General features: G+C 38.7%; 1 protein-coding gene across 1 annotated transcript in view; it reads right to left on the minus strand.

Annotated features, from left to right (window-relative positions):
* EFCAB5 (EF-hand calcium binding domain 5) overlaps nucleotides 1–9,755 on the minus strand; it is a 165,155-nt gene extending 155,400 nt beyond the window's left edge. The window contains exons 1-3 of the mRNA XM_003277076.2: nucleotides 9,551–9,755; nucleotides 9,087–9,149; nucleotides 7,718–7,802 (exon numbers count right to left, since the gene is read on the minus strand). Coding sequence (XP_003277124.1) covers nucleotides 7,718–7,802; nucleotides 9,087–9,149; nucleotides 9,551–9,592 — 190 coding nt within the window. The 5' untranslated portion in view covers nucleotides 9,593–9,755. The remainder of the gene's footprint in view (nucleotides 1–7,717; nucleotides 7,803–9,086; nucleotides 9,150–9,550) is intronic.
* Between the last annotated feature and the right edge of the window lie 4,648 nt (nucleotides 9,756–14,403).

Genomic DNA, 14,403 nt, shown 5'->3' on the forward strand with positions numbered 1-14,403 from the left:
CTGGGAGACAGAGCAAGACGCCGTCTCAAAACCAAACAAAACAAAACAAAAACAAGAAAACAATATCCTGAAGAATACTTTTAAATTCTATTTAGATAGTATCCATCTTTCTGTCCAGGAGAAAAATTGGTCTGTGAAGAAACCCTTGAAAAGCCAACATTTCATCTACAGAATGTCTTAAATCTAATAGTGGATAGTATTTATCAATCTCTCTCCCAAGTTTTGATTTCTTCCTTGGCCTCTTCTCTTATTCCAATATGGGAAAGGTAAAGAGGGTAGTACAATGCTTCCCCTCACCTCTAAGTTGGATTTGCAAACTTATTAACTGTTTTAGGTGGGGAAAGAGGGAAAAGTGTGTTTCCCTTCTGTTTTGTCACAATGCTCATAAATATATAATGCTTTTATTTTTATTTTTAAATAAGTGTAAAAAGAAAGGAATTCATTCAAGTCTCTAGGTTCTAATGTACAGTTGACCCTTGAACAACGTAGGAGTTAGAGGAACCAATATCTGCACAGTCAAAAACCTATGTATAACTTTCAACTCCCCCAAAATTTGACTGCTAGTAGCCTACTGTTGACCAGAAACCTTACTGAAAACATAAGCAGTTGATTAACACATATTTTGTATGTTATATGTATTATATACTGTATTCTTATAATAAAGTAAGCTAGAGAAAGAAAATGTTATGGAGAAAATCATAAGAGGCTAGGTGCAGTAATCTGTAATCCCAGCACTTCAGGAGGCTGAGGCAGGATGATCACTTGAGGCCAGGAGCTCAAGACCACTCTGGGCAACATAGCAAGACCCAGTCTCTGCAAAAAAAATTAAAAACTTAGGTGGGTGTGGTGTACATGCCTGTAGTCCCAGCTACTCAGGAGGCTGAGGCAGGAGGATCCCTTGAGCCCAGGAGGGAGAGACTGCAGTGAGCTATGATTGCACCACTATACTCCAGCTTAGGCAACAGAGTGAGACCATGTATCTGTATTTTTTTTTTAAAGAAAGAAAGAGAGAGGCGGTGGGGAGGAGGAAGGAAGGAGGGAGAGAGGGAAGGAGGGAAGGAAGGAAGGAAGGAAGGAAGGAAGGAAGGAAGGAAGGAAGGAAGGAAGGAAGGGAAGGAAGGATATCATAAGGAAGATAAAATATATTTACTATTCATTAAATGGAAGTGGATCATCCTAAATGTTTTCATTCTCATTGTCCTCATGTTCAATAGACTGAGGAGAGGAGGAAGAGGAAGGGTTGATCTTGCTGTTTTGGAGTGGCAGAGGTGGAAGAAAATCTGTGTATAAGTGGACCCATGCAATTCAAACTGTGTTGTCCAAGAGTCAACTGTACTCTTTCTTTTTAACCTGTCTCCCATAACCCAAGACAGACAATTCCTCCTCCTGCATCAAGGATATATGGCAACTTAATATCTACCCATCTGCCATGGCTCATTAGTAAACTCACACATGAACTAAGGCATTCTCCATCATCATTGCAGCCTGTTAGTGCTCTTCTAGTGTACTTGGCTATTATAGGTTGCTAAGCAATAATCCTAGTGCTTGCATTGTCCCCACTGATGTACAGAATGGAAGTAGACATGTGTTTGGTGACCACTGTAGTCAAACACTTCTCTCTTAGAGCCACAAAAACAAGAAAAAGAAGCACAGCAACAGCAGGGTCAATAAATCAGGATTCTGAACAAGCCTATGTGAAGCTCTTTTGACTGAGTGACCTCTGAATTCATGGATTACAAATTACAGCACTGCCCCAAGGGCAATTTAATTCAGAGGTTTAATTGAATAGTTTCAAAGATGTACTGGATTTTTTAGCAGGTCTCTGGTTGGACATCCTAAACCTTTTAAGATTGATTGATTCATTCTTTTATATACTCACTCAATAAATAACTGTTAATTTCTCACTGTGTGCCAGGCACTGGAATTCTTTTTCAGGATCATCTTCCTAAACTTTTCCAAGAATCAAGAGCCTTTCAAGCTCTGCCCCCAATACGTGCATCTTCACCACTCTAGTGGTCTATCTTCTAATATAAAAAGAACTATCCAGGCACTATGAGCATAAATGCTTTCAACTAAATAAGTAGGGACACAAAAGAATTCCTTGTACACATTTTGAAAAGTCTAGCCTTATAAGTGACTTTTATCATTTTTGGCTCTCAGTGTATGGCCCACTGCTGGGCACAGCCGCAGTACAAAGCCTATTTAAGGACATAAATAGGAATGAATTATAATTCATATTATAATAAGTCTTAGCAGGGTCTTTCTTCACAAGGAGGCATATAACATTAGTGGGTCTGGTTGCTGATTAAACTGGTGAAAATCGACCCAGCAGGGCTACTTAAGCTGTATGATGTTTTCTTTAAACACAGGCCCTGTTTGAAACTCAGCTGCTTTGTCCTTATTATCAGGATTTCTTAACACTGGCACATGATGTAGAATGACTGCTGCAAAGGAAGGAGGTAAAGAAGTACTACTAAACACCACCGGAATTAAAATTCAATAGATAAAGGAAAAGGCAGTTTCCTACAAAACATTGTTAATCTTAGGGCTGTGTAATAAGAATAGAACTGAGCAAACTGATAGTTAAAAAAAAATTCTCAAAATGCAAGTTAAGCTCAGCCTGAAAAGTAGAAAAACAAGGGTAAATAAATGAAGAATTGACATGATATATTTAACCACAGTATTTTCTATGCAACGATATGTATTTGAGTGCATGTTGGGAGCTGCTTATCAAGGTAACATGACTTTAATTTTGACAAGTATATAATAAGGATGAAGACACTTCCTTTGACCTGTTGAAATTGCAATAACAGATCCTCTTCCTACTTTGTATATACCCACAGATACACACACATTCACAAATGAGGGATTTAGAGTAAAAAGTTTTAATAGTGACTGATTATTAATAAATAAGTACACTGCATTGTGTTTGATATCAGAATAAGCAACTGCAATGTTTTCAGTACATATCATATACTGAGATAGATAGATTTAAACAAAACACATTTCTGTCTACCATACATTGAAAAGCAATAAGAGAAATTGAAAGTACAAGAAGAGGAAAGACCACAAACTCTTGCTTGATATGTTTTCTGGGGAGGTGAAAAATTACCTGGTGGAATACATATGTACAGTTTTGTAGGTGCAAATGTGGCCACAAACTAATTAAAGTGAGTACCTAATTAAATTTATAACAAATTACCTAGATCAAAATTCTGTTTGGCATCTTTAAAATGAATGAGTTAATTTAGGCCAGGCACGGTGGCTCAAGCCTGTAATCCCAGCACTTTGGGAGGCCGAGGTGGGCGGATCACCTGAGGTCAGGAGTTTGAGACCAGCCTGGCCAACATAGTGAAACCCCGTCTCTATTAAAAATGCAAAAATTAGATGGGCATAGTGGCGGGTGGCTGCAATCCCAGCTACTTGGGAGGCTGAGGCATGAGAATCGTTTGAACTCGGGAGGCGGAGGTTGCAGTGAGCTGAGATTGCGCCACTGCACTCCAGCCTGGACGACAGAGCAAGACTCCATCTCAAAAAATAAAATAAAATAAAATGAATGAGCTAATTTATAAACCTGGCCCAAGAGATTAAGGTAAAGGCAAAGAATATGTATGTGGTGCTGGTGGTAGATGTTTGGCATAAGGAAGTAAAATCAGAAAAACAGGAGGTGGGGACAGGTAGAAGAGGAGAAGTAAAGACTTGCCAGGAAGAAAATTTTTAGAAGTTAGTGAAGCTGTGAAAACAGTACTAAGTTTATAAGAAAGACAGAATGAGTGTTGGAAAGTTTGGTTCTTTTAAAAAAATTTTTTAAATTTTCAGGGGTACAAGTGATTTTTGGTTACATGGATGAATTGTATAGTGGTGCAGTCTGAGATTTTAGTGCACCCGTCACCTGAGTAGTGTACATTGTACCCAATAGGTTGTTTTTTTAAATCCCTTGCCCCTCCTTCCACCCTCCCGCTTCTGAGTCTCCATAGCCCATTATATCACTCTGCATGTCCTTGCATACCCATAGCTTAGCTCCCACTTCTAAGTGAGAACAGATGGTATTGGCTTTCCATTCTTGAGTTACTTCACTTAGAATAATGGCCTTCAGCTCCATCCAAGTTGCTGCAAAATATATCATTTCATTCTTTTTTATGGCTGAGTAGTATTCCATGGTGTATATATACCACATTTTCTTTTTCTTTTTTTTTTTGAGATGGAGTCTCGCTCTGTTGCCAGGCTGGAATGCAGTGGCGTGATCTTGGCTCACTGCAACCTCTGCCTCCTGGGTTCAAGCAATTCTCCTGCCCCAGCCTCCCAAGTAGCTGGGACTACAGGCACCTGCCACCACACCCAGCTAATTTTTGTATTTTTAGTAGAGACGGGGTTTCACCGGGATGGTCTCGATCTCTTGACCTTGTGATCTGCCCACCTTGGCCTTCCGAAGTGCTCTTTATCCAGTCATTGGTTGCTGGGCACTTAGGTTGGTTCCATATCTTTGCAATTGTGAATTGTGCTGCAATAAACATACATATGCAGGTGTCTTTTTAATATAATGACTTATTTTCTTTTGGGTAGATACCCAGTAGTGGGGCTGCTGGATTGAATAGCAGATCTACTTTTAGGTCTTTAAGAAATTTCCATACTCGGCTGGGCGCGGTGGCTCACGCCTGTAATCCCAGCACTATGGGAGGCCAAGGCGGGCGGATCAGAAGGTCAGGAGATCGAGATCATCCTGCCTAACATGGTGAAACCCTGTCTCTACTAAAAAAATAGAAAAAATTAGCCAGGAGTGGTGGCAGGTGCCTGAAGTCTCAACTACTCGGGAGGCTGAGGCAGGAGAATGGCATGAACCTGGGAGGCAGAGCTTGCAGTGAGCCAAGATCATGCCACTCGCCTGGGCAACACAGCGAGACTCTGTCTCAAAAAAAAAAAAAAAAAAGAAAGAAAGAAATTTCCATACTCTTTTCCATAAAGGTTATACTAATTTACATTCCCACCAGCAGTGTACAAGCATTAGCTTTTCACCATATCCATGACAACATCTATTGTTTTTTGACATTTTAATAATGATCATTCTTGCAGGAGTAAGGTAGTATTTCATCGTGGTTTTAATTTGCATTTCCCTGATGATTAGTGATGTTCAGCACTTTTTCACATGTTCATTGGCCATTTGTATATATTCTTTTGAGAAATGTCTGTTCATGTCATTTGCCCACTTTTTGATGGGATAATTATTTTTTTCTTCTTGCTGATTTGTTTGAGTTCTTTGTAGATTCTGGTTATTAGTTCTTTGTTGGACACACAGCAAATATTTTCTTCCATTCTGTGGGTTGTCAGTTTAGTCTGATGGTTATTTCTTTTGCTGTACAGAAGCTTTTTAGTTTAATTAGGTCCCATTTATTTATTTTTTGTTTTATTGCATTTGCTTCTGGAGTCTTCATTATAAATTCTTTGCCTAAGCCAATGTCCAAAAGAGTTTTTCCTAGGTTATTTTCTAGAATTTTTAAGGTTTCAGGTCTCAGATTTAAGTTTTTGATCCATCCTGAGTTTACTTTTGTATAAGGTGAGAGATAGGGATACAGTTTCATTCTTCTACATGTAGCTAGCCAATTTCCCCAGCAACATTTATTAAATAGGGTATTCTTTCCCCAGTTTGTTTTTGTATGCTTTGTCAAGGTTGGTTGTAGGTATTTGGTTTTATTTCTGGGTTCTCTATTATGTCTGTGTGTCTGCTTTTATACCAGTACCATGCTATTTCAGGAAACTATAGCCTTGTAGTATAATTTGAAGGAAAGTTTGGTTCCTTTTTTTCTCTTAAAAAAATTGTTTTTTAGAGATTGGGTCTTGCTGTGTTGCCCAGGCTGGTCTCGAACTCCTGACCTCAAATGATCCTCCCATCTCAGCCTCCCAAAGTCCTGGGATTACAGGCATAGGCCACCACAACAAGTGAAAGTTAGGGTTTTAATGAATATGTATTACAATGTGTATTACTAGGAAGAAATAGTAAATAATTACTCTTAGTTGGTTTAAAAAGAAAGAACACTTTGGGAAAAAAAAAAAACCCAGCACCTAAAAATTACAACTAGCATCTATATATCAATTTATAGTTTAGAAAACACTTTGATATTATTATACTTCAGTCCTAGCTCAGCCTAGCATATACTAAACGTTCAATACTTGTAAATTGAAGAAAAATTATAGTAAAATTATTAAATTTTAAATATTGTAAAGAATTTCTGGTGATATGGATTTCACTAAGTATTTGGAGTTAAAAGAGCTGTAATGAAAGAGATGAATGTCTTCTCTACTTTTTTGAAGACTTTTTAATCCTATAAATTTTCAATCTGCATAATTATGTGGAATTTGGGTTAAGGATGGGGCTAGGAGTCAAGCTTTGGGTCAAATGGAATAAATATGTGGTCAAGTACATGAGTAAAAAAAATAAACAGCATCGGCCAGGCACAGTGGCTCAAGCTTGTAATCCCAACACTTTAGGAGGCCAAGGCAGGCAGATCACCTGAGGTTGGGAGTTCGAGACCAGCCTGGCCAACATTGGGAAACCCCATCTCTATTAAAAATACAAACTTAGCCGGGCGTGGTGGCACATGCCTGTAATCCCAGCTACTCAGGAGGCTGAGGCAGGAGAATCGCTTGAACCTGGGAGGCTGAGGTTGCAGTGAGCCGAGATTGCACCATTGCACTCTGCTCTGGGCAACAAGAGCGAAACTTCGTCTCAAAAAAAACCAAAACAAAACAAAAAACAAAAAACAACAAAAAAAAACAAAAAAACCCAAAAACAATAAACAGGGCCAAGGACAATAAGCAACCCAAATCACTGGAGTTCTTCATTTTATTATTGTATTAGTGGGTTGCCTGCTAGATGTCAGTCAGCTTTCTTAGATAAATTTTCTCTTTAAGTGCAAGATGAATAATCATAAATTGCCTCAAAAGCATTAATAGAAGGTGAATGAAATATATTTTAAATTATTTCCCAAACTGCATTTAAAATACCCTCTGGCCTATAATCTCAGTGACTCTGGAGGCTGAGACAGGAGGATCGCCTGAGTCCAGGAGATCGAGACCAGACCAGGCAACATAGCAAGAACCTGTCTCTACAAAAATAAAAAATAAAAAACTAGCTGGGTGAGGTAATGTGCGCCCATAGTCCCAGCAACTCTAGAGGCTGAGGTGGGAGGATCACTTGAACCCAGGACTTTGAGTCTGCAGTGAACTATGACCGTGTCACTGAACTTCAGTCTGGGTGACAGGGCAAGATCCATCTCTAAAAAATAAAAATAAAATAAAATATCCCCTGAAATTATATCTTTAAAGTGCAAAATCTTGAAGAATGCATCCCCAGGAAAATTTTAATGATAGTTTTAGACTCTTTTTTGTTTTTTTTTTTGAGATGAAGTTTCGCTCTGTCACCCAGGCTGGAGTGCAATCCACGAGCTCAGCTCACTGCAACCCCCGCCTCCCGGGTTCACACAATTCTCCTGCCTCAGCCTCCAGAGTAGCTGGGATTACAGGCACCCACCACTAAGCCCAGCTAATTTTTTGTATTTTTAGAAGAGATGGTGTTTCACCATGTTGGCCAGGCTGGTTTCGAACTCCTGACCTCTGGTGATCCACCCGCCTCGGCCTCCCAAAGTGCTGGTATTACAGGCCTGAGCCACCATGCCCAGCCAGTTTTAGATTCTATTGTATAAGAGAAAGGCTAGTTCTCTACCTTGGGATTTCACTTCATCTGTTGCTTTCTCCACCACGTTGTTGGTGGCCTCTTTTACAGGAATATCTGGCACACTCTGTAAAGTCTTTGAAAAGAGGAAAAAAATCACCAATTTCAGTGTGACTTGATTTTTGACAAAGTTCTATAAATTATTCCAATTAAAGGAAAGTTAATTGCTTTGTAAGGGTTAACCAAACATTCCTAGTTAATTTTTCTGGGATCTAATGCTGTATATTAGAGGTGAAGAGGTAATCAGAGTGTATTTTCTGCATTTACAAGATAAAATGTGTTGGTTCAAAATGTCATCACATCTTCCTATTACTAACAAAGTAATATGCTAGGAATATCATTTTAGATGTACACTAATTCTTGAATTATACAATACTTTATAGAAACATGATTAGAGACCATAGCATAAGGAAATCAGACCTTTGGAAATGCTACTGTTTCATTACTAGAATCACTTTCTGTATTTGTGGCAAAAAGAAAAAGCATTTAATCTTAATTGAGGAAATTAAAGATCAATTTTATGAATAGCAACAAAATAGTTTTTGTATACATGCTAACGTACTTTAAAAATCTGACTCTCTCTCTCTCTATATATATATATTTTTTTTTTTTTTTTTTTTTTTTGGAGATGCAGTTTCACTCTGTTGCCCAGGCTGGAGCGCAGTGGCACGATCTCGGCTCACTGCAACCTCCACCTCCTGGGTTAAAGTGATTACCTTGCCTTGGCCTTTCAAGTAGCTAGGATTACAGGCATGCACCGTCAGGCCCAGATAATTTTTGTATTATTAGTAGAGATGGAGTTTTGCCATGTTGGCCAGTCTGGTCTCGAACTCATGACCTCAAGTGATCCACCTCGATCTCCCAAAGTGCTGGGATTACAAGTGTGAGCCATCGACAATCAATAGGATATTTTAAAAACTCGCGTTAGTCAACTCACTTGTGAATCTATAGGACTATTTTTAATTGCCTCCCCTTTTCTATGAAATGTTCTTCTTTATTGTAGTCTTGTATTTATTTAAACACAAAGTTACTTAAATGATTAACCTGGAAATTACATTTTCAGCATGATAGTAAAGTGACCCTAAAAGCTGGTGGTTACAGTTTTTAGGGTAACTTTAGAAAGCAGTCTTTATTTATCTGTAATTTATAACAGTTCTTCACAAATAATTTACATGTCTATGGAAGTTTCCTGCAACTTACTCAAATGAATCAGCTTAATAATCAACATGAGTTTGTCCTTTTCCTTTTGCAATTCTAGTTATCTTTTTGAATACCCATATCTTTTCTTTTATCATAAGAAAATTGATTTATCTAGCTTATTCTCCAGCATTAATATCTGATTTATTCATGCCACCTCTACCTCATGAAGCCCTTTCACTTCAGTTAAGTTCCATTTCCTCTCTTTGTCTTCTTTTCCATTTTCCTGAAATGGAAACAGTGTTAGTAAATGGCATCCAAAAAGAGCTGTGGATTAAACTACTGTCTTATATTTTAATACAGTAAGGTTTTAATTTTTAAAAATTTCACATAATGAGTAAATATCATGCCAAATAAAATTACACAAAGTAGTTGTATCAACAAATTCAAACAATAACAGACTTTTATATATAATCAAGGAATGCCAACCAACTAGAAGCAGGTCGCCATGACTCAACTGTTATTTTGACCCCCTTTTCAGCATTTCTGTCAAAACCTGATGCAGAATACTTCAACCAAAAATAGAAATAATTAAATGATAGACTGTGATATTATATCTCAATTTTCCCAAGAATGTTGAATCTCAAATCTTCCCATAAATGTAATAAACCTATATAGGACAAGAACCTGAGCAGGTCTGAGTTCCTCTTGAGATGTTGACTCATTCATTTGGACTCCAAAAGGTATCACCAAATGGTATAGAAGAATATTACTAGACCAGTATTAATAACAAAAAGAAAGAAAATATTAATAAACATCACAAAGTACTCCAGAAGTTAAAAAATCTCCCTCACTCCTGCCCTCACGTCACCCCACAATTCTATTGAATGATAAATTCTCAACTGCTGAACTTTTCCAACTGTATTACTGTTATGACTGTTGCTACTGACCAAAGCTAGATCATTGCTCAGGGAGACAAGAAAACTCACCATGGTAATCATTACTACTATCATTAAAAAAAAATACAGCAACAGTAATGCAATTACATTTTTAACATGATTGTAATCCTCATTAATTTTTGAGATAACAAGGTGAGGTAAAGTGAAACTTTTATGGCTACCTAATTCATGCAAGAAAGGTAGATAGAGAATAGAATAATAATATCTCAAAAAGCATTTTTTTGGCAAGGGAGAATTCCAGAAGAATGTGACTTATCTGGTTTATTTATTTATATTGAGGTATTAAAATAAATAATTACCAGATCCCCACTTTACTGCAAATGACTGTCACAGATTATCAAATCACTGCTATGCCAAAAATCATTTAAGAGTTTGTATATATATGAGCTAGGTGTCATGTAAAGAGTAAATTACATTCACACAGTCTCTGCCTCCAGGACAGTTACAGTCTAGAGACTCTAATTTGAAATAGTATGTATCTAATGCTCTAGCGTATTCCCTTTTCTTTCTTTTCTTTTTTTTTTCTTTTTTTACAGAGTCTCATTCTGTCGCCCAGGCTGGACTACAGTGGTGCAATCTCGGCTCACTGCAACCTCCACCTCCTGGGTTCAAGTGATTCTCCTGCCTCAGCCTCCCGAGTAGCTGGGACTACAGGTGCTCACCACCACACCTGGCTAATTTTTGTACATTTAGTAGAGATGGGGTTTCACCATGTTGGCCAGGCTGGTCTTGAACTCCTGACCTCAAGTGATCCACCCTCCTCAGCCTCCGAAAGTGCTGGGATTACAGGTGTGAGGCACCACACCTGGCCATTCCCTTTTCTTTTTATCAACATAACACATGTTCTAGCTAAATAAACCAAACGTACTGCCTTTGGAGAGAAGAGTTTCCAACATTTAAAAATAGCTGCCTCAAAGCCTTTTTGAAGCACTTAATAAATAATAAATAATAGAAAATAAATTTATATGATAGCTCCCAACTGTATATTCTCAACAGCCTCATTTCTTTGCTTATGGTGTCCATCTCCTGAAATTGCTGAGAAGCTTCCTTCCACTTCTTTTAAAATCTATTTGGTTTGTATGCACTCAGATAAATTCAACTCAATAAGACTTTATTAGGTGCTTTCTACATGCAGGCAAATGTTGGGGCTTAAAAGGACGAATAAGACCTGCCTTAAAGAGTTCCCAGTTTAGTCCGGGCACAGTGGCTCATGCTCGTAATCCCAGCACTTTGGGAGACCAAGGCAGGTGGATCATCTGAAGTCAGGAGTTCGAGACCAGCCTAGCCAACATAGTGAAACCCTATCTCTACTAAAAATACAAAAAAGTAGCTGAGTGTGTTGGCGGGTGCCTGTGATCCCAGCTACGTAGGAGGCTGAGGCAGGAGAATGGCTTGAACCTGGGAGGCGGAGGTTGCAGTGAGCCAAGATCATGCCACTGCACTCCAGACTGGGCAACGAGCAAAACTCCGTCTCAAAAAAAAAAAAGAGTTCCCAGTTCAGTGAGGGAAAGAGATGCAATTCAATCTGCAAAGTGCAAGAGAAGAGGTACACACGAAATGTTAAGGAACAGAGAAATAAGCAATTAATTTTCCCAGGGTAGTTAGGGACATTTTCACAAAGGAAGCTGGATAGTAAAAGACTAGTAAGAAATTTGAAACAGAAGGAACAAACACTCCAGGTTCAAAAAGTGTTTGAAGAATTCATATAGCAGATATGCTGATATGGAGAAAGTGTTAGTGGTCTGGATAGAAGATCAAATCAGCTACAACATTCCCTTAAGCCAAAGCCCAATCCAGAGCAAGGCCCTACCTTCTCTTCAATTCTGTGAAGGCTGAGAGAGGTGAGAAAGCTGCAGAGGAAAAGCTGAAAACTGTCAGAAGTTGATTCATGGGGTTTAAGGAAAGAAGACATCTCCATAACTTAAAAGCGCAAGGTGAAGCTGCAAGTGCTGATGTAGAAGTTGCAGCAAGTTACCCAAAATATTTAACTAAGATCATCAGTGAAGGTGGCTACACTAAACAATGGATTTTCCATGCAGACAAAACAGCCTTCTATTGGAAGAGGATGCTATCTAGGATTTCATAGCTGGAGAGAAGTCAACGTCTGGCTTCAAAGCTTCAAAGAATAGGCTGACTCTCTTGTTTGGGGCTAATGCAGCTGGTGACTTTAAGTTGAAACCAATGCTCATTTATCATTTCAAAAATCTTAACCCTTAAGAATTGTGCTAAATCTATTCTGCCTGTACTAGAGTAAATGGAAAAACAAAGTCTGGAAGACAGCACATTTGTTTACAGTATGGCTTAAGGAATATTTTAAATACACCCTTGAGATCTACTGCTCAGGAAAATTGATTCCTTTCAAAATATTACTGTTCATTGACAGTGCACTTGGTCACCTAAGAGCTCTGATGGAAATGCACAAGGTAATTAATGTTGTTCCCATGCCTGCCAATACAGAATCCATTCTGCAGCCCATGGATCAAAGACCAATTTCAACTTTCAAGTCTTATTTAAGAAATACATTTCATAAGGCTATAGCTTCCATAGATAGTGATTATTCTGATGGATTTGGGCAAAGTAAATTGAAAACCTTCTTGAAAGGATTCACCATTCTAGATGTCATTAAGAACATTTGTGATTCATGGAAGGAAGTCAAAATATCAGCATTAACAGAGTTTGGAAGAAGTTGATTCCAACCCTCATGGATGACTTTGAGGGCCCCAGGACTTCAGTGGAGGAAGTAACTGCAGATGTAATGGAAATAGCAAGAGACCTAGAATTAGAAGTGAGGCCTGAAGATGTGACTGAATTGCTGCAATCTCATGATAAAACTTGAATGAATGAGGAGTGTCTTCTTATAGATGGGCAAAGAAAGCAGTTTCTTGAGGTGGAATCACTCCTGGTGAAGACACTGTGAACATCATTGAAATGACAACAAAGGATTTAGAATACTACATAAACTTAGTTGTTGAAGCAGTGGTAGGATATGACAGGACTGACTCTAATTTTGAAAGAAGTTGCACTGTGGGTAAAAAGTTATCAAACAGCATCGAACGTTACAGAGAAATTATTCAAGACAGGAAGAGTCAATCAATGTGGCAAACTCGATTGTCTTAATTTAAGATATTTTCACAGCCACACTAGCCTTCAGCAACCACTACTCTGATCAGTTATCAGCTATCAACATCGAGGCAAGGTCCTCCATCAGCAAAAAGATTTTGAGTGGATAAAGGCTCATATGATTGTTAGCATTTTTTAGCAAAAAAAGTATTTTTAAATTAAGATATGCACATTTTTTAGACATAATGCTACTACACACTTAATAGACTATAGTATAAATATAACTTTTATATATGCATTGGGAAACCAAAACTTCATGTGACCACTTTATTGTGATGTTCTCTTTATTGTAGTGGTCTGGAACCAAACCCAAAATATCTCCAAGGTCTGCCTGTATGAGGGCCAAAAATATAATTTTAGTCACCACAATGGAGAATTCCAACCTTTCACCCAGTTCCTTAATTGAAAGGTGGATCCCTTTGAGAAAGAGCTCTGTAGCATTGCCACTAGTATATACTGAAAAATCTTCCTCTAAGTCTTTTCCACAGAGATTGATGGCCATTTCCTAAAATGGCTTTGTGTTAGGGAAAAGGAATATCCAGGTTTTTCAGAGATATCTAAACACTGATTCTAAACTGATGTTAATCCTGGGGATCCAAAATACCACTTCAGTCCATAAGGTTAAGTGGGGGTTTGCGGTGGCCAGATGGAGTCTTAACTCAAGTTTGAATCACAGTGGTTTAGTAGGGCTATAGAACCATCCTGTGGTGATTTCATCAGTCCCTGAATATATAATTAGAACAGATATACTGGTAACTGGCAGGATCTCTATATCTGTTCTCTGACTCTGGAATAAGGACTATTATAGTAGGAAGGGCCAAGTAGAAGGCTTTGAAAACTTCCCCTCAAACCCCCTTCAAACACACCAGGACAGTAAACAAAAATATTGCTTCCTTGGGGTTGGGAGGATGGGGGATTACAGAGATTAGTGAAACCAGTAAAGATCCGAAAGAAGCAGGAGTGAGGCTGGGCAGAGTGTCTCACGTCTGTAATGCTAGCACTTGGGGAGGCCAAGGCGGGTGGATCACCTGAGGTCAGGAGTTTGAGACCAGCCTGATCAACATGGTGAAACCCCGTCTGTACTAAAAATATGAAAATTAGCTGGGCGTGGTGGCACATGCCTGTAATCCCAGCTACTTGGGAGGCTGAGGTGGGAGAATCACTTGAAGCTGGGAGGCAGAGGTTGCAGTGAGCCGAGATCACGCCACTGCACTCCAGCCTGGGCGACAGAAACTCTGTCTCAAAAAAAAAAAAAAATGAAGCAAGAGTGATGAAAGCTACCTCACACCAATTTAACTTGCCTGTTTGGCCTGTGAAAAAGAAGGTGGATGGATCTTGGAGAATGACTGTGGATTACTGTAAATTTTATCAGATTATGCCTCCACTTGCACCTCCTCTTCCACACGTAGTATCTTTATTGGAGCAAATCAACACAGCCCTTGGCACCTGGTATGTAGCTAT

Source organism: Nomascus leucogenys, chromosome 19, assembly GCF_006542625.1.
Source record: "Nomascus leucogenys isolate Asia chromosome 19, Asia_NLE_v1, whole genome shotgun sequence".
NCBI lineage: Eukaryota > Metazoa > Chordata > Mammalia > Primates > Hylobatidae > Nomascus > Nomascus leucogenys.